This window comes from Rhamphochromis sp. 'chilingali', assembly GCF_963969265.1.
Source record: "Rhamphochromis sp. 'chilingali' genome assembly, chromosome: 14".
Lineage (NCBI taxonomy): Eukaryota > Metazoa > Chordata > Actinopteri > Cichliformes > Cichlidae > Rhamphochromis > Rhamphochromis sp. 'chilingali'.
The window spans coordinates 15247917-15275517 of NC_137941.1; the positions used below are offsets into that span (position 1 = coordinate 15247917).

Sequence of the window (27601 nt, forward strand, 5' to 3'; positions counted from 1 at the left end):
CTCAGCTATTCCTGTGTTAAATTGAGTCAGTGCCATGTGCATGTGTTTTAAACAGGGCAATATGTGTACCCTGCGTTGAGGCTACGGGAGCAGCGACTGGAATTGAAACCAGCTGAATTAATCTCCTGGAAACAGCACTGACAGGAGCCTGATTATGGGGTGTCCCTTCAACCAGCCCGGCCCGCTTGTGCCCTCCCCTCTCCAGCAGACCAAAGGTTAATGCAGTCTCCTTGTTTGTTCCCCTCCCTAGCCGCTCGCCCTCTCATGCACACAACACTCATGCACCTCCAGACTTGACAGCATAAAACTCCAAGACGCCGTCGCATCATCTTCTATCTGACCTGGGGAGCGGATGCCCAAACACACCATCGCATAGCAAGTCATCTCTGGAGAGGATATCAGTGTCTGAATTACATCCTCAACTAACTCGGCAACCACAGCCAGGAAATGGAAGGTGATTTTGTTTTCCATAAAAACTTACCATTCTTCACCTGATGCCTATTTTTGTTTTTGTTTTCTTTTTTAATATCTTCAACAAATATCAAAGTTTTACTGAACTGCAGCCCAATACATGTAAGGGACAGCTGTGATGTAAGGTATAATTAATGCAACAACCAACATAACATTTCTCCCAGGTAAAAAAAAAAAGAAAAGAAAAGAAAGTCATCACTGCGCACTTACACTTGCGGCACTATAGCCGGGACGTTTGAATCAGACCTAATTCATAACACCCATTTATGATAATAAATACACGTCCAACGATCCCCACCCCCACCCCCAGCATCCACCCAACCACCCTCTCTGATTTACAAATAGCTGATAGAGCAAGCAGCTGACAGAAATAAATGAGCTAATCTGATGGCTGTGTAGGACTTCCACCAGATATTAATTCATCAGGAGGCCACAGAGTACAGACAGATACAAATTCCTGTTTTAATTATGTATGGGAGCTGTGCTGGAAGCTGGAGACACCTCCAATACTAAGGCTATTTCTCAGAGCAACTTTATGAACCCTTTTGATTCCATCGTTATTTTGTTTTCCTTTAGATATAATACATGTCCCTCCTGTTTTCCCCAAACACTCAAGACCAAATAGATTTTTCCCCTTCATAGCAGTGCTTTCACATGAGACATTTGATAATGAACAAGTGGAAAAATAACCTTTGCCACATTAAATTATATTGTTTTCGATTTGCAATTTTTATGAGGCCTTCCTGGAGCCTGTTTGATGTATTTTGTTCCCACTCGGAGCCTCAAATGGCCCTTGCCGACTGGCAGGCTTATCAAAACCCACGAAGGTTTTATTGAATGAGTGACCAGTGGGTATCTAAACAGAATGCAGGGTTATTGATTTTGGAGAAGTGGTCTAATTGTTTCTAGTAGACAAGGGCTTGTCCCGATTATTTGATTGATTAGTTTGATACTGGTCAGCCTCCTCATCCTCCTTCCCTGGCCAGTTAATAGCACTGTAATCCCAATACACTGCTGTATTTCTAATCCATCATCATTATCATGGCTATACTCAGCACAAGATTAGTCCATGACGGTTTTTTCTTTTTTTGCATTCCTCAATATTAGCTCTGCCTTCTATATGCTAAAGAAAAAACTCAGATAAATTCAGCTTATCTGCTGTGAAGAGAAGAGCTGTATAGAGGAGGTTGTATGGTTTGGTATACTAATGAGATAAAGATGCGTATATTGGCATATTTTAGAGAAGCTATTAGGAAGTAACTTAGTATATTTACTCAAGTATGATAGAACAATTTTCAGCTCTACCAATTTATTGTTCTGTTCTGGGTGTCATAGAAAAAGCTGCATTTTACTCGATTTGTCTCATCAAATCTTACTTTTAGATTAAGATGTTAAAGTACAGCAGAGTCTTAACTGTTGAATAGTTGTTTCTATGCGTTTTAGTCTGTGAAACATTTTTTTTAAGTGGTTGTCTCACGCGAGATGTCTAAGTACTTAGCACTAGAGAAATGTCCCTCTAAACCTATGTCGTTTTATTTACATTTTTTCTCAACGTGGCAAAAACGGTGTGTCGTATTTTCCAAAAATCAAACGATGATAGGCCAAGTAGGGTTAGTTCCACCAATTAAAAAGACAAAATGTCTCAAACTCATTTTTTTGTGGGAACACAGAGTTTGAGACATTTTCTGCTGCCGCTGTAACTGTTAGCTTAAAGCCTCACTGTGCGTGCAGCTGAGTAATCAGAGTAAAGTAACCCGGAAGGTATCGAGCATTAAATGGTGGATAAATTATCTAACTAATTAGGTGCTTCATAGCTTTATTTTCCAATTTGATTACATTTTATTTATATAGCACCAATTTACAGCAACAGTCACCTCAAGATATTTTATGTCGTTAGGTAAAGAAACCCCATAAATGACACGACCCTCTATGACAAGAAAAAAAAACACCTACTTGGCAAAAGTGGGAAGAAAAAACTCCCTTTTAACAGGAAGAAACCTCTGGCAGAACCAGACTCAGGGAGAGGTGGATATCCGCCAGCCATCTCTTCTCCCTCACAGTTGGGGGTGAGGGAGAAGAGAGCAGAGAAAGACAGGACAAAAGAACAGGACCCACTATGCTTTTGTCCACTATGGGATAATGATTACTAATTATTAATACAGCAAAGGTCTATAAACACACAGGGAGTGAAAAAGGTGAGTGAAGAAGAAACAGTCAGCACAGGGAAGCCCACTCGGCATCTTAGGCCTACTGCAGCATAACTACATATGCAGCATAATATCAGTGTGTTTGGTCCATAAGATACATTATTAAGGCTAGAAATAAAGTGGATTATTTCTTCAGCAAGAAGGTGGAGGAAACATGGCATGAAAAAGACCTTTTATTTAAAAAGAACTATTCATCAATCTCTAACTCCTTACAGCCTCACTGCTAGCTTGTTTCTTCCTTCCTATCTCAGTAATCACCTCGTAAGTTCATCTGATTTTAGAAAGGCCCTTAACTGGAAAACCATTAGACTAAACTGCTCACTGAATACTCAAATGCAAGTAGTTAAAAATCTAGCAACATGATGCCATTATTTAATAATGTATCACTGCTTTTATTATGGATTGATTGAGTCTATTATATTTAATGTGGAATTATGCTTAAGCTGGCTTCTTACATTGTTGTCTTGGTACTCGAGGTTCTGTATGAATATGTCTTCTGTAAGCACCATAAAAAATAAAGAATAAGACACAGAAGGGTTTGTTGGGGACATGCCATAGTAGGTCTCCAGTTCAAGCCTGAGACCACATCTGGCTCCAGGCAGCATGGCCACAGACGGCAGGGTGACATGTGGCGTATGTCTGGGCGAGACCTCGGTAAAAGTCTCGTAGTCACAAAATGAGCAGTGAAAGCCCGAAGCCTGAAAAGTAAGATAAAGGAAGGGGACATAGCAGAGTGTGGGGGATATAAGTGTGAAGTGATGGAGCGAGAAGCCTTGACTGGTGGAGCCCATGCAGTCTCCGTCCTTGCCTGTGGTAGTGCCCGAGCTGGGGTCTTCACTCATTTGTCTAAGAACACATAAGGAAGGGGATGGGGGAGTGTGAACAGGACTCAGACCAGAGGGGTTTGTCACATTGTGTGGAGGTGACACCTCGAAAGGCCCACTGGCCTGCGTAGTGGACAGCCAGTGTCTCCCCTAGTCCTTCCCTAAAGCAGGAAGGGTCTCCATGGCTTCTCACAGTCACACCAGAGTCTCCTTGTGTCAAACACTAGATCTCTACTTCGCTGTTCTCAGTTTGACTCAACTCACTGGATTCTCCACTGCCTGGACTGGCATGTTTAAAGACCCTCTTTGTTTCTTTCCTGCAGCTTGAAGTGGCCTGCCTTTCTGTTTTTGTGGTGAAATCTTTCCACACCACACAACAGTTCCATTCCCCAACCATGAGTCAGCCGAACAAAGGAGGCATCAGTGTAGCTCACTCTGCCTCTGGAATTAAAGAATGAAAAACTTTTCTTTTTTTTTCACTGAATATTTCCCATCTTCTTCTTTAGCCATCAAATCCAAAGGGACTCCTCCTTTTGCACGCTGTGATTATTTACATCAAAACTCAGCTAGATGTCTACACTACAAACTGTAATGACATGTAAATAATTAGAAGTATTAGCCCATCCTCATCACCCATCATTATTATCCATTATTTTGGAGTTTTAAATCCATGGTGGTATGGCTTCTGAGCTCAGGAGACATTGTTTATTATCTTTAACTTTTATTTTGAGCAAGTCTAAATGGACGTTGTCTTCATCGGCATGCTTTTTATTGTCCGTGTGAGGCCTCCTGCTCCAAAGCTACTCACTTGTCATAAATGTTTTAAAAATGCCCTTTGATAACGAGTTTGTCATTGTTTTATTCAGAAATATCAACCGGCCCATTATAGTGGCAGGTATTTTGTCAATCGATACACAATAGCGTATTAATATTTAATCCCTTATATGTCACCACTATACAAGAAAAACTGGATTGTTGAGAGGCAGCAGCAGGAGCTCGTTTATTTTCCTGCTTTAGCGGTGAAATAGAGAGGATAGACAACTCACTTCAAGGGTGTGTGTGTGTGCGCGCGCGCACTGACACACACAGCATATATCTGCAGGATGCGTGTGTCTTCAGACAGTAGGTGTCCACATGTTTATGTTTGCCAACATAGCCGTCTGCACTGTCTTTCTCTGAGATAGGAGAGGTGATGTCTCACCACCCTGGAGTGGTTTTTCCTCCGGTCATAAAGCTAAACTCCAAGGACACTCAAACTGCAGGAGCAACAATGTTGACATTAGTGACAGTGAACTGGTGACCATGTAGCGCTTTTTCCAGTATGTATTTTAACAAATGAGGCAAAGAAGAGAATAATCATATCTATATATATGATTGCTTGATCTACTCTCTGTGCAAGGCAACAATTTTGATCTATCCTATCGATCATTCCCTATTTACTCAACTGGAGACCAGTTTAAAATGCACTCAATGAACGTGTTCACAATCACAGTTAATGTCCAGATAGATAAAACTAGTATACAACACACCAAGTCAAAATTGCTAATTATAAGATGACAATGTGAAATTACGCTTTTACTTATCTATGACCTTTAATTGTGTTTTTAACATTTGGGAGGAACACTTTGGGTGTACCTGTTCACGTATTTAGTCACTGAACGTAAATTAATGTGCCTGAGCCCACTGACCTGACTGATTTCCACTGTGCATGTTGGGAAGAAAACACAATACAAACTGTCTACTGCAGATTTGAATAGACCAGTAGTCTGATGCTTTCTGCAGTCTCAAAAAAGTCAAACACCTTTGCTTGCTGCCTTTGTTTGTTTGTAACACAGCTGTATTTCAGCCATCATAAACTAGGATAAAATGTACATTATCCTAGTTCAGGGTTCCCTAAATATAAATTTGATGTTTGCGTTCTTCTTTTGCTTTATTAGGGACAACATGTTTTATTTTTTTCAACAAATCTGATAAAAACAGTGTGATAACTTGTCTCTTGCTACCGTCTAACCTCCATATCCTTCCAGAGTTCCTAATGAAGACGTAAATCTTTTAAAAAAATGATCTCAAATGTATTTAATTGCAACAGCTAGGTACTGAAGTTACCTATATATTTGTTGAGTATAGGGACATGCCTCACAGTGTCAGACAGTGAGGTGTGTAATTGTTTTTGGAAATTAATGCAAGTCTGTGGCACAGTTCTATATTATGCTGTGGATAAACAGTAGGTTGAATTCAGTGTAGGTATTTAAAACTAGAAGCACGCCCTGCACAGTAGATCGTTCTAGGTAAGCTCCTACAACTGCTTAAAAAAAAAACCAAAACTTTGAAAACTTGGAAGCTGAAAATTTACAGGTGTGTGGGTGTCCTGCAAAAAAAAGAGAAATAAGCTCAAAAATATGAAAATATTGACTCTAGAAGCAAGCCTGTTTTAGATTGCAAACATGGATTATGAAACATGTGTAGGTGGTAGACTGAATGGACGGATCTACTCAAGCAGTAACAGAGCTTGCTGTCATCCTGCACAGCTTCTCTGTCCTCCTGACAATACACACATATCACCAGGACAGTCCATGCCATGTTAGACTTCAAATGAACTGTACAATGACCTGCAAATGACAAGCACAGAGAGTTGCAGCCCCCTGTGACTTTGGTGTGAATGAGTTTTAACCCTTTGTTACCGAGAAAGAGGGGAAGAAAGCATAATCTATGATCCCAATGTTTCTGGAATGTTTAAAAAGGTCAATATGCTGATATTTTTGACAGCGCTTGACCTTTTGTGAAAAAAGTAACAAAACCATTGGAATTGAAATAACTTCTTTGTTTAGTTCTGGCACATAATGTATCACAGTCAAAGCATGCTGTCTCCCCACAGCATCTGCCCATGAATGACTTGACTGTTAATCCGGTGTATTGATCTAATATCAAAAGGTGCTATTTAAATGCAGCATAACTCCCCAGGAGCCATGATCTGTCAGTAGGCTCTGTTTGGAGTCTGGCTGAATAACTAATGTCTGTTTTGTCTGTCACTGCGTCCAGATGGCACAACATCTGGCTTCCACCTACAGACGCAGGATCTACAAAGTGGTCAGGTGGGCTGATGGATACCAGGAAAGTAACTTCACATACACTGACAAGCCACACTAAAACTACTGTAAGGTGAACTAGATAGCATTAGTTATGCTGTCACAGTGGCACCAGTATGGAGTTGAGTTCAATTACAATACTTACGAATTGTCATTCCTTGATGCTGAAAGAGAAGGAAGACCTAAAAGACTTTGACAAGATCCAAAAATGTGATGGATAAATGATCGTATCAAGCACATGCAGTGTTTAGTACCTGCTAAAAGTGGTCTTTAGTAAGGAGAGCTATAACTGGAGACAGGATCATGGCACCAAAGATTCATTAATGTGTGTGGGCAGCACAGGCTGGCCTGTGTGGTCTGATCCCGTCAAAGAGTTGCTATGGCACAAATTGCTTAATGGTAGAAAGCTGTCATAGCCAAAGTGCATTCAGTCTGCTGTGATTGGGGCCATGTAAACATCAGTCTGTTGCCTACAAAACGCCCATGGTGCAGTGGAACAAGGGGGGGAATTCTTTTACATCATGTGGATGCCCAAGTGTGTGTGTGTGTGTGTGTGTGTGTGTGTGTGTGTGTGTGTGTGTGTGTGTGTGTGTGATTTACCTGGGGAGGAGATGGCAGAAGGATGCACTGTGAGAAAAGAGCAAGTGTCCATTCGCCACATTTTCAACTGTATACTGTTAATGTTAGTGGAGCACTGCAAGGAGAGGGTCTTCTAATTCATTCTGAACTTATTATACTTAATGTAGCTACTACTTTTCAGTCTAGTTCAGGCTATTTAACCAAGGTTACAGGTTTGATGTAACATTAAAGCGCAGGCCAAAACCTTATAATGAAACCCCTCCAGCTATGAGTTCTCTGTTTAGATCACCATACTTTAAAACAGCCAGCCAGTGAGTGAGTGTACAGTGGTATTAACACTGTGTACTGTTATTGTTTTGAATTAAGCTCGACAACAGCTTGCGCTCCATTGTCTATTTAGAATAGATGTTTTTGACAGCACCATTCACACTGTCAGTAATCCCTGTACACCTCTCCCCAATCAGCTACATCAATTCCAGCTCTGATATTCCCGCACATGCATTTGACCTCACATTAACCCAGATACATTTGATCTTTAAGAGCCATAAATTGGCTTTTGTCATTACCATAGGTTAATTACTGAGATTTGCTCAGCACCGTTTCTACACTGTGATTGCAATAATACCCAGTACACAAAAGCCATTCACTGTGCCTGCATGAGCCCTAAAAATAGGCATTGTTTTGATCTATACCTATCAGGAGTTTGCAATAGTCTATTATTGGCAGTCAGCCTAGCAGTACTTTTCATACAGTTAAGCCTCACCCTTCCTGTCATTCTGTTCGTAATACGTCATCTGCCTGGAAGCTCAAATATAGATCTGAATGTGATCCCTGCATTCCTCACAGCACCTTTATAAGAAAGGAAAAACAGTTATTCAAAGGAATATTCAGCAAGTTAATCAGTAATGAAAATAACTGGTAGTTTTAGCCCTAATCCAGACATCAGATAAATGTTGGTCTTTGTGGATTATTATAGACCATGAGAAATTAGTAAAGTAGCTCATCAAGTATCACATGATTAGTATATACAAGTGATGTGACTGTCCAAGTTTTGGACACTCCTCTTGCTTCAGAGGTGCAGGCTTCTGCAGTATCATTACCACTTTCTTTGCTTTACTTGGAGGTAAACCTGTTTTCTTTTATAGAGAAATGGGGGCCGATTCTATGTAGAATGCACAAGCCCGTTGGTTCAGAATGATTCACATGTTAACACGATAGTAAGAACAATATATTTAAGCATTGAATTAATTAAATATCTTAACCCTTTAAAGCCAAGCATATCGTTTTGATACATGTGTTTTTGTGAGTTTTTGCGACGTCTACATCCTCAGCGTGACTTTTTTTTTTACCCTCAAAAAATGATATAAATGACATCACACATTTTTAATAACTAAAATTGCAAAAATATAGCTTATGTAGCAAAGGTTTCAGGTTTTAAAGGGTTAAAGGAAGGGGTGCAGTTTGTAGCACTGTTGCCTCACAGCAAGGTCGTCCTCATTATGTTAAGTTAATTGGTGAGTCTAAATTTTCTGCAGGTGTGAATGTGAGTGGTTGTCTCTCTGTGATAGATTGGTGACTTGCCCAGGGTGTATTCTGCCTCTTACCCAGTGACTGCTGGTATAGCTCAACCATAACTCTGAACTGGATAAGTGGAATATGATGGATGGTTGGAAAAGAAATGTGGAACAGCTAGGCCTGGAATGTGGTGAGTGTGTGGGTGCGAGTAAGTGATGGAGGCATCTGAAAGAAAGTAAAAGAGAAAGCAAACAAACTTAGATTGTACTTGGTGCTTATTATAGAAACAACAAGTGCTTAAAAATGGGAAAAGAATATGACTGCCATTATACAGATACAATTTATTGTAATATAAGGTCATATTTTTAGCTAACTTTGCAGTCAAACCATTGATTTGAGTTCTCACGTGACATGAATGATCATAACATGTAAACCCAGAGGTATTCATCTTCACATTTCACTCTGCCATTCATTCCATATGACTTTGTGTCCTACCACGGCCTCTGAAGACTACTTACAGTTGTTCCTCTTTACTGCTCAGAGAAGTACATGAAAAGATTCTATTTTTTTTTAAAGAAATCAAAGGTTTGATTAACCATGGATGTTCATGAAATATTACGGGAAAGTGTGAGTGTGTGTGGGTGCATGTGTATGTGAACAGGCTCCTATCTGATTATTACCAGTGGGCGTTTCTCATGTGTTCCTTTATGAGAAGAGGTTTTAGATTTCTCTACTTTAATAGATGTTCTGTGCTGATGATCCTCTTTTAGCTCAGTAACCATGACACTCAGACTCTCTGTCTCATATGCGGGATCAGGAACAATACTCCAGATGTTGACTGGAACAGCACATCCATGTTGTTTTTCTCTCAATGACATGTTTTGTTACCCTGAGAATGTCCAGGAAATGCAGCTTGATTCCATATATTTTCACTTATTACTTTTCAGCCTCTGAAAATAATGATTATGTACAAAAATGGCTGTGACTTCTAAACATTAAATGTAATACTTTTACACAACCCTTTAAAATGAAGCTGAAAGTCTGCACTTCAATCACATATTGATAAACTGATTAAAAGTTTCCTACGGTGATGTACAAACGCTGGCCAAAACCTATGAGCATAAAATGTTAGAGAGGTACTGATGCTTCCCTCCTTCCAGGCTGGTGTAGGTTTAGACCCTGTACTCTAAAACCAACTAAAAATCAGTTGTGACACTAACAGAAACTATGTATTTTATACTGTGTGTCACAGAAAAATTAGGTGCAGCATTACTTAATAAGTGCTTCTCCCAAGCCCCTGAGGTATGACAAATAAGACTATATTTGGGTTGTGAGTTTGAAAGGAAACACACAGATAACCTGTGAATAGAGATCCAGCTAGTGGCAGGCCTTTTTACGTGAACTCCACTGCACTAATTGAGCTGCGAGTTTATTGTAGGGTCTTGTGTGGGAGTTTCTACCAACACAATTTCTAAATTAAACACGTTTTTGTAACGGCAGATAGTAAAAGTACACATTCCTAATTTTCTTTTCATCATCACTATGTATTTAACATGCTTAGAAGCAGTTTTAAACTTTCTTGGATAGTCTCATATTTTTGAAGTTTTAAATGTGTAACACTTTTAGTCCCTTAACTTCACTTAAACTGCATCAAATTAAACCATTCTACAAAGCTTAACTGGTTTTAGCAAAATTTATCAATTACAATGTAAATTAAAAATTGAGTGTTTTAAGGCTGTCTTGAGACCTTTTATATGGTCGAAGATTTAATATATTTAACACTGGCAGTTTGAGGATGTACATAACTACATACATGAAGTTTCAATGTGCTTTTTTTTTTTCCTCAATGTGGGAAGGGATTACATGAAGAGGATGTGGGAGCTATGGAATCTCCGATACCTAACACCTAGACTGACAACAAAAAACCTCAGTGCTCCAACATTTTGAAGAAGGAGCTGCTATCACAACTGAGCTGAGGGGATTGTATCCTACCACAGCCTCTGAAAAGGGTGGTTCTGACTACCTTCCCTCTCTTCGTTACCATCTGACCATAGTTCTCCGGTCCGAATGACATTCCTCTGTCGGCGCTGAGTGTGATGAAGAAAGGATACAGAAAGCTGTCCATCTTGCTGGTATCTCTCTTCGAGATCAGTGAATCAATGTCTTGTTCACTCCTGGTATACAGCTTGATGTCACCCATGTAGGCTGACGCTTTCTCCGTAGTCACTAGTTGCGCCATAGACACTATCTGTAGCCAGTCTTGTCAGTGATCTCACTGAGGGGGTTCAGGCCTATGCAGAACACCATTGTGGATGGAGCATCTTCTTGGTGGAACCTTGATGGTGGCTTGTGCAATTGGCTTGAAGTTGTCCTCAAGTGTTGTTCGCCACATCCCTATTGAGTTCCCGATGAAGGGTTAGGGCCCTGTTCATGCTGTATAGTTCTAGGCATTACAGGATCCATGTGTGGAACAAAGAGTCGATAAGACTATCGAAGAGTCTATAGGTGCTACATCCTCTTCATGTAACCTCTTCCACTGGGTTTACTTGCATAGTAGCATTCCAATAGCGCTCTGTTTTACATCTCTTGCCCACGTATGCCTTCTTTTTCCAGTAGCCCAGTTCTTCTCAGTGTGTCCTGGTTGCTCAACACCTGACGCTTGTTAATCCGGGCGACGTCCAAGCCAGTATGGTTTCAGTTATCTCTCTCTCATTCTTATCCGAGGTAGGCTTGGTTAGCATGGGAGGTCTAGCCTAGGGACTCTTACTAGACACAGACGCCTTGGTTGGGAGTCGAATCCCCAACCTGAAGAGATTTGCCTAGACCACAAAACACAAAGAACGAACATTAGACCAGTGGAAATCTGTGCTTTTGTCTGATCAGTCCAAATTTGACATCTTTGGTTGCTGTATATTTGTTTGACTCAGGAAAGATAAAGGGTGGTCTCTACATGCATGGTTCCCAATGTGAAACATGGAGGAGGAAGTGTGATGGTGTGCGAGTGCTTTGATGGTGACACTGTTGGGGATTTATTCAAAATTGAAGGCACACTAAACCAACATGGTTACCACAGCATCCTGCAACAATATGCCATCCCATCCGGTTTGCGTTTAGTTAGACCAGCATTTATTTTTCAACAGGACAATGACCCCAAAAATGCCTCCAGGCTGTGTAAGGGCTATTTGACCAAGAAGCAGAGTGATGGAGTGCTGCGCCAGATGGCCTGGCCTCCACTGTCAAGATGGTCTGGGATTGCAAATGGACAAGCAAGTGCTCAGCATCTCTGGGAACTCCTTCAAGACTGTTGGAAAACCATTTCAGGTGACTACCTCATGAAGCTCAGTGAGAGAATGCCAAGAGTGTGCAAAGCAGTAATGAAGGCAAAGGGTGGCTATTTTGAAGAGTCTAAAATATAAAACATGTTTTAAATGTATTTATTTAAATATACATGTATTTACACATACACCAAGCCTACACATAGATACCGAGCTCCAGAGTTCTGGTTTGAACCCTCCCTGTGTGGAGTTTGCATGTTATCCCAACAAAAACAATGTATAGATCCAAACCAGACACTAACCAGCATCTAGTTTGTCTGACTAGTTTAATTTATAACGGTACATCTGTTGCATTTATGTTATTTATTTAACCCTGGAGCATACATGCTCTTTCATGCTCTCATGCTATTATTAGCTATTCATAAAAATAGAAAAAGAACAACTTATGTAAAAGAAAATATTTTGAAAAAATGTCAATCTTGACTACTATTAGAAGATTTACATTTAGATACAGTTGTGAAATGTCTTCAATGGATAAATACAAATAATAATTGTGATTATTTGATAAAGACAAATTTGTGCATTCAGGTAAAATGAAAAGGCAAATGTCACTGTCACCTGGTGAGTTGGTAACAAATTACATCTAAAGTGACCAAGAGGGAATAATAAGAGTGCATGCACAGAAGAGAATCCGGTATGAGTCACTGTCTGAACTAAGCCCTGAACAGCATCTTGTAGATTTTCACCCACATCACACAGACCATGGAGTTGCACAACACAAAAACATTTTTTTTAGATTGTTTTCTTTAAAAACAATCTTCCAGCAGCGTAAAAAATAGACATTTTATTATCGTTGTCAGTGGAGTGAAGAAATTGATCATTTTTGTCTTCTTATTTCTGCACACATCTTTCTTTTTTTTTTATCGTGTGTGTATGTGTGTGTGTCATCTGTCTTTACCACACACACAGATACAGCCTCTTTTCTGTCCTCATGTGATGCCGGCACTCTCCTCTAGGTTAGTGACAGTGATGAATGCAGAACATGGAACACATTAATGCAGTGAATTCTGGTCAATGTCAGGCCTTTCTTCACCGTGTCAAGTTAAACAAACAAGATCAAGCAAAAGCGAATGGTAATTGACCCTCCAGAGATAAGGCCCTTGCGACTGAAGCAGGAGGTCACGGGAATCCCAAGCCATTCTAAAACCTGAGTGTGTGTGTCCACATTTAAAAATATACTGTACTCACTGTCCAAGTGCTCACACTTTAATAAAATGCTGTAGCGTTCTCACCCCTATTACAAAGTGAATTATTACAAGAAGGAGACCTGTGATATATACTTTCTCTGTACAGTGCCTCATCAGCAACAGACTGTCATTGTAATAAGTGGATTTTACTTGTAGGAGATGTCTAAAGCTCTAGTGGGATGTGTTTAAAATGTGGAGCTTCTGACATTTTGATGACACATTCTTGTGAAACCTAACTAATTAGTAGAGTTTTGGTTTTGAACTTCTGATTTTATATAATGAACCTTGTATACTTACTGCATGTCCGTCACAGCTAGCAAACATCATTCTGATGCTGTGTAATTGGAAGTGAGTATGATAGAAAAGGAAGAGGGTTACCAGGTGGTGAAAGGCAAACAGCTGATAGAATTTCATATTAATTTATTCATTCATTTTTGTTATTTTCCTATTTTAGTCCTGTTGATAACACTAAAAGAAATCATTGTAGTAAATGTTACTTTTTTAAATTGTTTAATTTGGGAGATTAAGACTATCACATGTTGTAAGTGTGATTGGTAGTTGGGTGAGACCCTATAAGTGTTACAGGCCTTCGATGGGGTCTGTTTTTAAACTGTTTTTTTAACAGAAAAGCAGAGACAGGAGACATCAGTTGCGTTCGGTCTGCAGGCTCTTCCTCGTCTGATTTATTAACAGAGTTTAACAACGTCCTTTTCTTTTCATTTAGACACACACATTTCTCTTTTAACAACACAAACATTCAATTAGGTCCATAGCTCAAACCCTTTTGGTTACCTTGCACTCTCGCAAGAATAAACTTACAAAATAATCATTGTATATGAACGTCCTTATTTACAATAAATCTGTAACCAATTTTACTGCATTTCAGCATCAAAACATTTCTGTGCAGCACCACTAACACTGCAATTAACCCGCTTATGTCACCTTTATACTTTTCTTATACTTTAACAGATTCAAACAATATATTACATTTGTAACCAATAAACAAAAATATTCTTCCCTTGCTCACAAACAGTTCACAATCATCCACAAACAGTATACATCAGACTATTTACATTTGACACATAAGAACTGGGTAGGTCCTAATCAACTGTAACTTCCAATAATGCCAGGATAAAAGAAGTGTCTAAGAGCTCCATTTGTCACAAAATAAAACAGGTAATAAGACCAGCTGCCTATTTAGACTACGAGTGAAATGGCGGCTGCCATTACAAATGGCGGTATAGTTAGCTTTCTCTCAATCAGTGAAAACACACTCTCTCACAACATTTGCGGTCTTTAAACTAAGACAGAAAAAGGTTTCTTGCCTTTATATGTACATTGTGGTGAGCAAACTTGAACTACTGACCTGTTTTTTTAACAGAAAAGCAGAGACAGGAGACATCAGTTGCGTTCGGTCTGCAGGCTCTTCCTCGTCTGAGGCCGAGACGCGTTGCAACAGCCTATCGCACTCACCACTATCTCCCCCTTGTGGCAATGCCACGCAATTACATTGTCCATAACACTAAATGAAAAGTGCAATACCACCATAAAATCAGGTCTTTTACATCAAAAACAATTCACAACAAAATTACAATTGTGACTATACACTTGTGGGCGTCACACACTCCCCAACAAAAAGAAAATGGCTCCTGACATTTAACCTCTTACCCTTTAAAACTCATTATACTCATTACTCAAACAACTCAAATCACATCCCCTTCCCACATACCCACATTCCTTGTGTACTAACATGTATAGATTGGGCAGTTATAATATACAGGGAAGGTGCCTGGGTGTGCACAGTGAGATGTTGGAATGCGATATGGCACTAGGAGGAAGTAAGGTAACAGGGGATATGGTGGCATGGTGTAGTGTGTTGTGTTTGGTGACTCGTGCACTTCAGCACAACTGACTGATGGATGCACCCGGAGAGAGGGCTGGCCAAGGGTGTCATATGTGAAATGTGTAACAGGCCGTCGTTCTCTAGTAGACCTTCTTAGAACTGATTCATTAGTCGGCGGGGCCACGTTAGGTGTATACTGTGCCCTTTCTGAAAGCGGCAGTCCAACTTCTCCTTCGTCGACTGTGAAAGGCACTTCAGTGACTCCTGATTCCTGTACCCTCTCATGTTCCTCCTCTCCCATGTCGTTGTCAAGTTCAGTGCTTTGGTGTCCACCATCTTGTTCCATTCCTTGTTCCCTCAATTCATCTGTTGCTTCTGTTGGCTGAGGTGCTCCACAGTTGACCACTCTGCTGAACTCAGCTGTTCCTCTTGGGGGTCCAACAGTATGGTTACAGGTATGTAGTGCATCCTCTTTGTTCCCACTTCTCAAATCATACCTCAACTCATAATACATGGAACTCTCATCCTCATCGGAGCTTGCGTCAGAGTGGGGTTGAAACTCTGTCTCTCCTTGAGCTGGTTTTGGTTTCTTTTTTTTGACGGCGGATGGCCCGTCCCCCTTATCTACAGCAGGCAAGTCCACAGGAAGCTCATTGACAAGATGCAATAGATTGCGATGCAGAACACGCACTTTCTTCCCCTTTGCCTCTGAGGTCACTCTGTACACTGGGCTGTCATTGATCTGTTCCTTCACCACATAAATGGTGTTCTCCCAGTAGGACCTTAACTTGCCAGGACCACCCCTCTCAGTCAGGTTCCGCACTAGTACTCTGTCTCCAGGTTGGAGTACCACTCCTTTCAAATGCCGGTCATAGTGTTTCTTTCCACGATCACTTGACTTTTGGCTGTTTCCAGATGCAATCCTGTAAGCCTCAGTCATTCGTTCTTTCCATTTCTCAGCATAACCTCTTGCAGTTTGTGGCTCTCCATCAGTAACCAACTTGAACAGGAGGTCTACTGGCATTCGTGGATGTCGACCAAAAAGCAGAAAGAATGGCGAGTAACCCGTTGCTTCATGGCGAGTGCAATTGTACGCATGAACCATCTGTGGGAGATATTCTCTCCATCTTTCTTTTTTTTCTTCACTCAGGGTCCTCAGCATCTGCAAGATGGTACGATTAAAGCGTTCAGCTGGGTTGCCCTGAGGGTGGTACGGAGTTGTTCGAGAGTGCCCCACATTGCTCAACTGTTGTAGAGTCCGGAAAAGCTCGTTCTCGAACTCCCGCCCCTGATCATGGTGCAGCCTTAAAGGGTAGCCAAACCTGGGGATATAATCACTGAAAATCCTTTCAGCTGCAGTTTTGCCACTCTTGTTGCGGGTTGGATAGGCCTGGGCATACCTAGTAAAGTGGTCTACCACAACTAGGATATACTGATATCCGCCCCTGCTTGGCTCTAAGTGGAGGTAATCAACTGAAACCAATTCCATTGGTGAGCTTGTGGTAATGCTGGACATGGGAGCTCGGACATGTGTCACCGGTTTCTTCTGTTTGATGCACGGACACTGCCGGGTGACATAGGCTTCGATGTCTCGCCTCATGTATGGCCAGTAGAACCGTTGCCTCGCCAGGCTGAGAACTCTTTCTACCCCGACATGCCCCATGTCATCATGCAGATGTTTCAGGACCAGGGATTTGAAGCTAGCTGGTAAGACTAGTTGGCGCTTTTCTGCAGTCTTACGATACAGAACTCCGTCTTCTAAGCTCAGCTTTGTCCACTCATGCATCATTTTCCTTGCCGGACCTCTCACATTCCGTCTCATGTCATCTGTCAGCTTTTGATCTGAGTCTTTCATTTTCATGATCTCACCTATCGCAGGATCTGCTCTTTGAGCCCTTTGTAGTTCATCCAAATTGATGGGCGTGACCATTTCTTGGATTACTGGTTCAAGCTGGTCACCTTGCGCTAAAACCAGAGCAGCGATCCATGCGACATCTCCATGCTTGCCTGCTCCACATCCCTCCCAAGTAGCGGCAACAGCTTCTTTGGAGAGCTCTTTTGTACATTCAGTGACGTATCTGTCAATGTCAAGGGGACTCCTCGACAGGGTGTCTGCGTCAACATTTACTTTGCCAGGTCTGTACCTTATATCAAACCTGAAATCTGATAGCTCTCCCACCCATCTGAACCCAACCGCATTCAACTTGGCGGTACTCATGACATAAGTTAAGGGATTGTTGTCTGTGTAGATGGTAAAATACGGGGCATAGAACAAGTAATCCCTGAACTTCTCGCAGACAGCCCACTTGAGGGCGAGAAACTCAAGCTTGCCCGAGTGGAGTCTGTAATTCTTTTCAGCCGGTGTCAGTGTTCGGGAGCCGTATCCAATCACTCTTAGCTTCCCACTCTGATGTTGGTAGAGAACGGCCCCAAGTCCTTTATCAGATGCGTCTGTATGAAGGACGAAGGGAAGCTCAAAATCCGGGTAGGCAAGTACAGGGGGGTTTACCAACATATCAATCAACTTACACAGGGCACCCTGGTGCTTCTCTGCCCACTCAACTGGTGTTTTGGATGGTAACTGTGCGCCTTTCCCCTTCTGTCCTGTAACCTTCCCCAGAAGATGCTCCTCTTTGGTTTTCTTGGGTTGCAAAAGCTCATAGATGGGTTTTGCTATTCTCGAGAAATCCTGGATATATGAGCGATAGTAACTCAGGAACCCAGCAATCCTCCTCACATCTCCCACTGTGGCAGGTGTCTCCTTTTTCAGGGCGTACACTGCCTCGAGATCTTTTGGGTCAATGCGTACTCCTTCAGCTGACACTAAGCGCCCAACATACCTCACTTCTCTTTTAAATAGGTCACATTTTGTCGGCCGGAGTTTGACTCCGTAGTTCTGCAGGGCTCTCAAGACTTTCCTCAGCCCTTCCACATGTTCCTCAAAAGTCTTGGCGTAGCACAAGATGTCATCCAAGTATGGAATGCAGCACTCATTCCGAAGGGGAGCCAGCATTTCTTCCATACTGCGTTGGAATGCAGCAGGTGCGTTGGTAAGACCGAAGGGAATTCGCACCCATTCATAAAGGCCCCAGGGGGTGATGAATGCAGTCAGATGGCAGGATCCTTCTGCTATAAAGCCCTGGTGATAGGCTTTTCCCTGGTCCAAAATGGAGAACCAGTTGTACCCTCCCAAGGTGTCAATGAGGTCCTGGATTCTTGGTAATGGGTGGTGATCAGGTACTGTGCGCTGGTTCAGGAGACGGTAGTCGATACAGAGCCTTAGGGAGCCATCCTTTTTCCGCACGCAAACTATTGGCGCAGAGTAAGGGGATCTAGACTTTACAATCCATCCTCTTGCCAAGAGGTCCTCAATATACTCTTTAACCTCCTTATAGAGGGGTTTTGGAATTGAGGTGTACGATTTCTGAATTGGGGTTGTGTCTTTGAGTGTTATTGTCATTTCCAAGCTGGGAATGCACCCCATGTCATTCTCATCACGTGCAAAAGCCCCTGACTCTTCCCTTAACATTTTCTTGGCAACAGTCTGTTGGTCTTCAGTCAGGTGACTAACATCAACAGGTGGATCCCATTCCTGTGTTGCTTGATCTTCACCGCACTGCCGGGGTATTTGAGATACATCAGGGTCGACATCTTGAGTCACTTTGGGCTCACCGAGGTTTGGTAAGTCAGTTTGTACGACTCCTGCTATTGGTTCAATAGTTCCAAGGGCTGCTCTGCCGGTGAGGGTCACATCATGCTTAGTGTGATTGCCAATAGGTACTTTGACATATGGGACTCTGGCATCACAAACTGTGAGGAGGCTGTTGCCAATATCAAGCTGTTGCAGTTGTGGGTTGCTCTCAGTTGGTTCAAAGAGCACGAGGGGGTTGGACATGTCAACTGTAGAGGAGACTTTACACTTAACATACTTAACTTGACCAGCCGGGATTACTACATCATACAGGCCCACTTTTAGGACACTCTGGCTGACCACGTTATCACTGGTAAGCTTGGTCTGGATGAAGTTGACCAGTGCCGTCGCTGTGTCATCCTGGAGGTTCATCGCGCTGCGCAGGAGGCTCACAATGGTGGGTATGAGGTTTGTACTAGCATTTGGCCCCAGTATCAGCTGTTCAATTACATTGAAACCAATCAGGGGGCAGTCCATGGGCACACTGCTTACTAAAAAGGGGACTTGTACAGTCAAGTTTGGGTCACTATTCTCTGGGAGACTCACCATCACGCCCACCCAGCCGTCGTAGGGTAATGGCTGGCCATTAACACCAAGCACACTAAGAGCCTTATTTCCAATAAGTTCTGTCAGTGGCCGGAGTTTGTGGTCAGAGAGGTAGGTTTTTGCCCACTGGCGATCAATGAGACTCACTTGTGCACCTGTGTCCAATAAACAGTCCACTGCAAAGCTATGAATGTAACACTTGATTTTACATTTTTTCCCAACAAGCTGTGCCACTCTCTCACTTGCCCCTGTGTCTGCATTTTTCGTTGGAAGGGTCGCCCAACTACTTCTGACATGAGCAAACTCTTCTGAGCACATACCTCGTGATTTTGGGTCTGGCTGTCCACTGGTTCTGGGCGTGTGTGTATCAGCAGGAGGCCAACTAGAGCTTCTGGGTTGGCTTCGTTTGAGACATCCCACTGCCCTGTGACCTGTCTCCCCACAGATAAAACAATGAGTGCATGAAGTAGCCCCACTTTCAATACACTTGGGACAGCCATACTGTTTTGCAGTTTGTCTGGGCTTCTGCTTTGGGTGTGCACACTGACAAGTGGGTTCACGAGCCTGACTGGCTGTGAGAGACTCAACCACTTTGGTCAGGGTTTCCACCTTCGCAGCCAGCTCTTCTATGACTTTATTCTTACTCTTAGATTTACAGTCAGTCATTTCAGTGTCTTTGGCAGGTTCAAGTTGAGCAGTATGAGCATGTGTTACCTTTTGTCGAGTGGAATATCCCAGTCTTCGCTGTCGCTCACTCTCTTCGCTTGACACTTTGTTCACTTGCCTTATCAAGGCTTCATCTGACACACTGTAGTCTGATAGTAGTGGCTTGAGTTCATTACGAATGTCACTATATTTTGGTAGAAGACCTTGATGAATGGTGCGTAGAAATACATTTTGGATCGTACGTGTCTCATACGCAACGTCCATGTTATCCTGCCTGGATGCAAACATGACTTTCTGCTTCAGTCCAATCATCCTGTAGAGGAACTGTTGTGGAGTTTCATGGTCATGTTGCTTAGTGCTCAACAATTCCTGAAATAACTCACTCCCACTCTTCTCACTCAGGTGTGAACGTAGTAAGCTTTTGAGTTCAATGAGGGTCAAGTCATCTTTACTGATCAACATGTCCTTAAACTGTCCAGGCTTGATAATACGGAGCACACCTTGAATGATCTCTCCCTCTGTGTGCTTCACCTTGAGCCCCTCCTCAATCTGCTTACACAGTCCATGGTAGCTAATGTCAGATGCAATGTCCCCAACCTGACCACCATGTACTTTAAACTCTCTGCGTTGCAAAAATGGCAGGTCTCTTAGGGAAACCATGTGATCAGGCTTAGATTGTCGCATGTCTGTGGTGGAGCGGCTGTTTGTCACGCTCTCAGCTCGAGGCTGGAGTGACTGTGTAATAGTGGGGGTGGGTGTGTCTTGTGTTGCAGATGTCACTTGTAAATCTGCTAACTTTTTACCAAGTGCCTCGTAGTTAGCCTTTAGCATTTCATACTCTGTTATTTGTGGATTAACAGACTCAAGAGGCAATATAGCTGAGGTAAGTACATCACTCTGTTCCGGGTGCTTAAGTGTTGTGAGAGTAACAACATTTTCCTCTGAGACTACAGGGTGAGATACTTCAGCGGCATGACTATCAATGAGATGAATAATAGCATCTTTCAACAGCAGTAGGTGTGAAAACCCCTGATCCTCTAAGTCAAGCAATGTCTTACAGCGTAGATAAGCACAAACATAATCAAAACAACTTTCCTCATCACCACGTCTTACACTTGCGGGGTCCACATCAGGTACTGGTGTGATGTTTGTAGCAATCTGGAAGAGTTCCTCTGCTGTCAGTGCATAAAGACTCTTTCTGATCTGCCAAGCCAGTTCTTTTCTTTCACTGTCCTCCATTCTGTGTCTTTTGGCTAGCACTCCTCACAGTGCAGTCAGCTCAAACACGCAGCCCGTCACCTCTCCAGCAGGGGTTCCCCTCCTCGACACAGGTCCCGCTGCTGCCTCAGTTGCACGTCTGCTGTTCCAACACGCCTGCCCTGTGATGGCTGTCTCTGGTTCGTTGATTAAAGGATCAGCAGTCACCCACGTAGCATGCTGATCCCCGTACGGGCCACCAAAATTATGTTACAGGCCTTCGATGGGGTCTGTTTTTAAACTGTTTTTTTAACAGAAAAGCAGAGACAGGAGACATCAGTTGCGTTCAGTCTGCAGGCTCTTCCTCGTCTGATTTATTAACAGAGTTTAACAACGTCCTTTTCTTTTCATTTAGACACACACATTTCTCTTTTAACAACACAAACATTCAATTAGGTCCATAGCTCAAACCCTTTTGGTTACCTTGCACTCTCGCAAGAATAAACTTACAAAATAATCATTGTATATGAACGTCCTTATTTACAATAAATCTGTAACCAATTTTACTGCATTTCAGCATCAAAACATTTCTGTGCAGCACCACTAACACTGCAATTAACCCACTTATGTCACCTTTATACTTTTCTTATACTTTAACAGATTCAAACAATATATTACATTTGTAACCAATAAACAAAAATATTCTTCCCTTGCTCACAAACAGTTCACAATCATCCACAAACAGTATACATCAGACTATTTACATTTGACACATAAGAACTGGGTAGGTCCTAATCAACTGTAACTTCCAATAATGCCAGGATAAAAGAAGTGTCTAAGAGCTCCATTTGTCACAAAATAAAACAGGTAATAAGACCAGCTGCCTATTTAGACTACGAGTGAAATGGCGGCTGCCATTACAAATGGCGGTATAGTTAGCTTTCTCTCAATCAGTGAAAACACACTCTCTCACAACATTTGCGGTCTTTAAACTAAGACAGAAAAAGGTTTCTTGCCTTTATATGTACATTGTGGTGAGCAAACTTGAACTACTGACCTGTTTTTTTAACAGAAAAGCAGAGACAGGAGACATCAGTTGCGTTCGGTCTGCAGGCTCTTCCTCGTCTGAGGCCGAGACGCGTTGCAACAGCCTATCGCACTCACCACTATCTCCCCCTTGTGGCAATGCCACGCAATTACATTGTCCATAACGCTAAATGAAAAGTGCAATACCACCATAAAATCAGGTCTTTTACATCAAAAACAATTCACAACAAAATTACAATTGTGACCATACACTTGTGGGCGTCACATAAGCAAACTGTTATTTCAATGCATACATATTTTTAGGTATTGCACTCGATGTAGTTGAAATAAATGTACTAATATATTACATAGAACTGAATTTTTAAGGAAATTGCAGTGTTTAACAAACTTATTAGATCGCCACCCAATTTAAGGTTTATACCACAGCTGTAACAATATTAGTAATGACCAAAATCTTTTTTTTTAATCTTTTTGTTATGATAACTCCATCGGTGCAAGATTTTTTGAAATTAAAAACATTTTATCACTAAAACATAATTATTGTTGTTATCCATGTTTTTTCAAATTTACTTTTCAACAAAAAAAAGCATAAAAACAGTAATCTGACTTCTCAGCGAAGGCCAGTGTGCCCGAAATTTGAGTATAAAAACATGAATTTGGTTATTATTAGTTTAAAACAAGATGCTCTGTTGAGTTTGCTGTGGCATGCATACTTGAAGCATGCGAACAACCACGAATGCAAAAAAGACTCTTCTCCCTGGCCTTGCATGCTTACACCACTGACTCCTTCAGATTTGTATAGGCACACACGCTCAAAGCCATAAGTAAAACGCTAAACCTGACTCCTAATTTCATTGTCACCAAGTTAATAAAGGAGCAATTCATAGGGGGAGATGTGTTGTTCAAGGGTGCCTTCAGGAGGGGGATACATTTTTTAGAAAATAGTACTGTACCTGGGGGAATTAATATCAATATCACAGTCTTCTGGTAAAATGGATGGGTTGTTTGAACATTAAAAGTCTAGAAACGTGCGCCTGACTAATTTGATACTTTCTCCTTGTCTATGACTCGCATTTAGTTGCCTCATTTATAACGCCTTCAGGCTTCTACCCTTATGCTGAAGTGCACCTGCTACCTTTCAAAGACTGAATAGGGTGGTTGTTGGTCTGGAAAACTGCGTTGTAAATCTGGATAGTGTTGTGATTTTGAGCAACAAATGAAAAGGCCATGTACTGAACTTTCAAGCTTTGTCTGAATACAGGGAGTGCAGAATTATTAGGCAAATGAGTATTTTGTCCACATCATCCTCTTCATGCATGTTGTCTTACTCCAAGCTGTATAGGCTCGAAAGCCTACTACCAATTAAGCATATTAGGTGATGTGCATCTCTGTAATGAGAAGGGGTGTGGTCTAATGACATCAACACCCTATATCAGGTGTGCATAATTATTAGGCAACTTCCTTTCCTTTGGCAAAACGGGTCAAAAGAAGGACTTGACAGGCTCAGAAAAGTCAAAAATAGTGAGATATCTTGCAGAGGGATGCAGCAGTCTCAAAATTGCAAAGCTTCTGAAGCGTGATCATCGAACAATCAAGCGTTTCATTCAAAATAGTCAACAGGGTCGCAAGAAGCGTGTGGAAAAACCAAGGCGCAAAATAACTGCCCATGAACTGAGAAAAGTCAAGCAGCTGCCAAGATGCCACTTGCCACCAGTTTGGCCATATTTCAGAGCTGCAACATCACTGGAGTGCCCAAAAGCACAAGGTGTGCAATACTCAGAGACATGGCCAAGGTAAGAAAGGCTGAAAGACGACCACCACTGAACAAGACACACAAGCTGAAACGTCAAGACTGGGCCAAGAAACATCTCAAGACTGGTTTTTCTAAGGTTTTATGGACTGATGAAATGAGAGTGAGTCTTGATGGGCCAGATGGATGGGCCCGTGGCTGGATTGGTAAAGGGCAGAGAGCTCCAGTCCGACTCAGACGCCAGCAAGGTGGAGGTGGAGTACTGGTTTGGGCTGGTATCATCAAAGATGAGCTTGTGGGGCCTTTTCAGGTTGAGGATGGAGTCAAGCTCAACTCCCAGTCCTACTGCCAGTTTCTGGAAGACACCTTTTTCAAGCAGTGGTACAGGAAGAAGTCTGCATCCTTCAAGAAAAACATGATTTTCATGCAGGACAATGCTCCATCACACGCGTCCAAGTACTCCACAGCGTGGCTGGCAAGAAAGGGTATAAAAGAAGAAAAACTAATGACATGGCCTCCTTGTTCACCTGATCTGAACCCCATTGAGAACCTGTGGTCCATCATCAAATGTGAGATTTACAAGGAGGGAAAACAGTACACCTCTCTGAACAGTGTCTGGGAGGCTGTGGTTGCTGCTGCACGCAATGTTGATGGTGAACAGATCAAAACACTGACAGAATCCATGGATGGCAGGCTTTTGAGTGTCCTTGCAAAGAAAGGTGGCTATATTGGTCGCTGATTTGTTTTTGTTTTGTTTTTGAATGTCAGAAATGTATATTTGTGAATGTGGAGATGTTATATTGGTTTCACTGGTAAAAAATAAATAATTGAAATGGGTATATATTTGTTTTTTTTTAAGTTGCCTAATAATTATGCACAGTAATAGTCACCTGCACACACAGATATCCCCCTAAAATAGCTAAAACTAAAAACAAACTAAAAACTACTTCCAAAAACATTCAGCTTTGATATTAATGAGTTTTTTGGGTTCATTGAGAACATGGTTGTTGTTTAATGATAAAATTATTCCTCAAAAATACAACTTGCCTAATAATTCTGCACTCCCTATATCTTGGATGAGCTCAACCTACAGTAAACTGGGCTGCAGGTTTGCCAGGGCTACTGTGACCTACATAGGTAAGGTAATTGTTGAGGGGCAGGTACAGCCCATGGGAGCCAAAGTCCAGGCTATTCATTTTCTCCCTTCCAAATTAAAAAATGAACTAAAAAAAAAAACTTTGGTATTGTTGGTAATTACTGATCAGAGATTGATTTTTAGAAGACTTTTGAACTCTTATGTTGCTGGTAGATGTGACGAGCTGGACATGTTACAGGGTGGAATGACGGTTTAATCAGTATCAGGTCTTTTTTTCACTGTTTTATCTGGTTAAACCTTCATTGAAGGTGTCTTAAGTGAGACATTAACATTATCCCTTTTCCTGTTTGGATTATTGCTCTATTATTGTCATATCCATCTACTAATTGACTTGTTTGATATCAACATTGCCAAGTTCAAGTTAAAAGGTCTCTAGCAGGAGTTGTTTTTTGGTTGTTTTTGTTAATGTTGAATATCAAATTTCCCCAAAAGGACTTCAAATGCTTGAAGCACCGACTAACATTTCAGCCAGTGCTGAACGAGATACATATCAACATTAAATATGTTTAAATATTGCACAGTAGGTACATGTGATTGGTTCAAAGAAATGTTACTGCCATGTATTTTATTAAGCTAGACTGCCTGTTGTATTCGTTGCTGGCTTTTAATTTCTACATCTGTCCACACAGCTGGTGTTTTTATTACTATTAATTTATTACTTGGGTTTTGTCTGCTTGGACACTTGCATTTATAGAGTAATAAGGGAATGCATTTAATGCTCCCCTCCTCAGTTGCATTGTGAATTGTGAGCATAAATTGAATTGAAGGCAGTTGATTAAACCATACTGTCCCAGGCTTTTAAGTGTGTTTAATTTCACACCATCTATAAATAAGCCAATTATTTTCTTATGCACACTGTCGCAGTGAAGGCTTCGTGTTTATCTCACGCAATTGTGTATCAAGGCTCTTTCAAACACCATGCATCTCTAGTTCTCTTGTTAATCCACTTCTAATGTTGACTAAGAAACCAACACTGTTTTTTTGATTTTACAAAGCTCAGATTATGAGGGAATTGTATTTTGAATGCACTTGAAAGCCAGGGAGTTCTACGCATATTTTTGTTGGGCTTAATCTACAGATTGTTATGTCTTGCCATGTGGGTATTATTCAACACAAACTCCTCAAAAGAACACAAACAGTGAAATTCTCAAGACTGAGTATGTGGGAGGGCTTATCCGAGCGTCTGCTGCCAGTTTTAACACTGGAGGATACTACATGTTGAATAGATTTATGCTTTTTATGCTTTTATTTCTAGTCTGTATTGTTTCTCTTGCAGTTAGGGAGAGTCCTGTCTTCATCCTGACAGAAGCGAGAGTGAAATAAAGTAAGCCGCTCTAATCATTTTCAGTCTCAAATGGTCTTAAAAGGAATATAAAATTTTCGTATTTTACAGTTTTTATTTATTTATTTATTTATTTTTTGCACATGCATCATGTTTACTTTTTTACTTGACATTTGATGGATGTACTTTTAAGCTAAATGCAAATAGACACAAGACTTCTCAAACTATCCTATTTGGTTTCATAGCTGCTTCAAGAAAATCTCCATTGTTTACACATTCAAATGTCGTTTTGTATAATCATGCATGCCTATTGAAGGACCTAAATGCATTGTAATTAGAAAATAATGGGCCAGCGTTCATGGATGGAAGGTTTCTACTTAACATTTTCCCTCGAAGCAAATGGGCTAAAGTCAAAATCAACCTGGATAGAAGCCCGTCAGACCCCGGTATAAAAGTTGATCTAGCCTGTTAAAAGAGGGGGGACTGTGCATGCAGAGGTGTAATGGCAACGCAGTCTCTATTAAGGCTAACAGCTCCCATCTCCTTCAAGGTGGTCATTTAGTAGTGCTGCTCATTCAGCCTAATCAATGGTTGAAGCTGCAGCGAACCATTAAATAAAAAAAGAGGCTAGAGATGAGGTGCTTCTGATTGGGGTTAATTGGATGTAATTGGAATTTATACTGTACAGTGGACGACTCATTAAGAACACATTTAAAAATAATGTCATTTGAGCTCAGGTCATTTAACCATTTTTACACTGGAAATAGTGCAATGCAGGACTTGGGAAAAGTGGCATAGCTGGTGTCCTACTGTGACTTTCTACAGGCTGTATGTGCGCTAAAATGCAAAATGTCACTCATTGATTTCTTTTCAGTTTGCACCTGAACCTTGCACCTTGAATTTCAGATTGAACAGAGTTTAGATTTGTATTGGATAATGTGCTAACACTTCATTTAATTCCCTTTTTTTTTTTTTTTTTTTTAGCATTTTTAAGCCCTAGATCAACATTAAACACTTTAAAATCAATTATAATACAGCTGTAACCAGAAGCTTTCTGTGTGCAGCAATAAGCATATGCTTGTGAATAAACAGATAATCAAACAAAGTCTCATTAAGCTATATTTAATTTAAACTGTGTTTGTTTGTTTTTTCTGCAGTTTTGTCCAAGCTAGCATCCTGTGTTGGACAGCGACTTGAAGCTCTGTGCCATGAGACAAGC

At 41.3% G+C, this 27601-nt stretch overlaps 1 protein-coding gene and 1 long non-coding RNA gene across 2 annotated transcripts; one reads left to right on the top strand and one right to left on the bottom strand.

Moving 5' to 3' along the window:
• The first annotated feature begins 417 nt into the window (after nucleotides 1-417).
• Nucleotides 418-27601, top strand: LOC308409731. Its single transcript, XR_013974062.1, has 3 exons — nucleotides 418-454; nucleotides 26377-26424; nucleotides 27540-27601. It is a non-coding gene; the product is annotated as an uncharacterized lncRNA (long non-coding RNA).
• Nucleotides 18177-21489, bottom strand: LOC308409871 (uncharacterized protein; the record flags this gene model as incomplete). Its single annotated transcript, XM_080902872.1, has 4 exons — nucleotides 19999-21489; nucleotides 19605-19715; nucleotides 18233-19410; nucleotides 18177-18186 (listed from the first exon to the last, which is right to left on the bottom strand). The coding sequence occupies exons 1-4, from the start codon at nucleotides 21187-21189 to the stop codon at nucleotides 18177-18179; spliced, it is 2490 nt and encodes an 829-aa protein (XP_080758998.1). The 5' UTR covers nucleotides 21190-21489.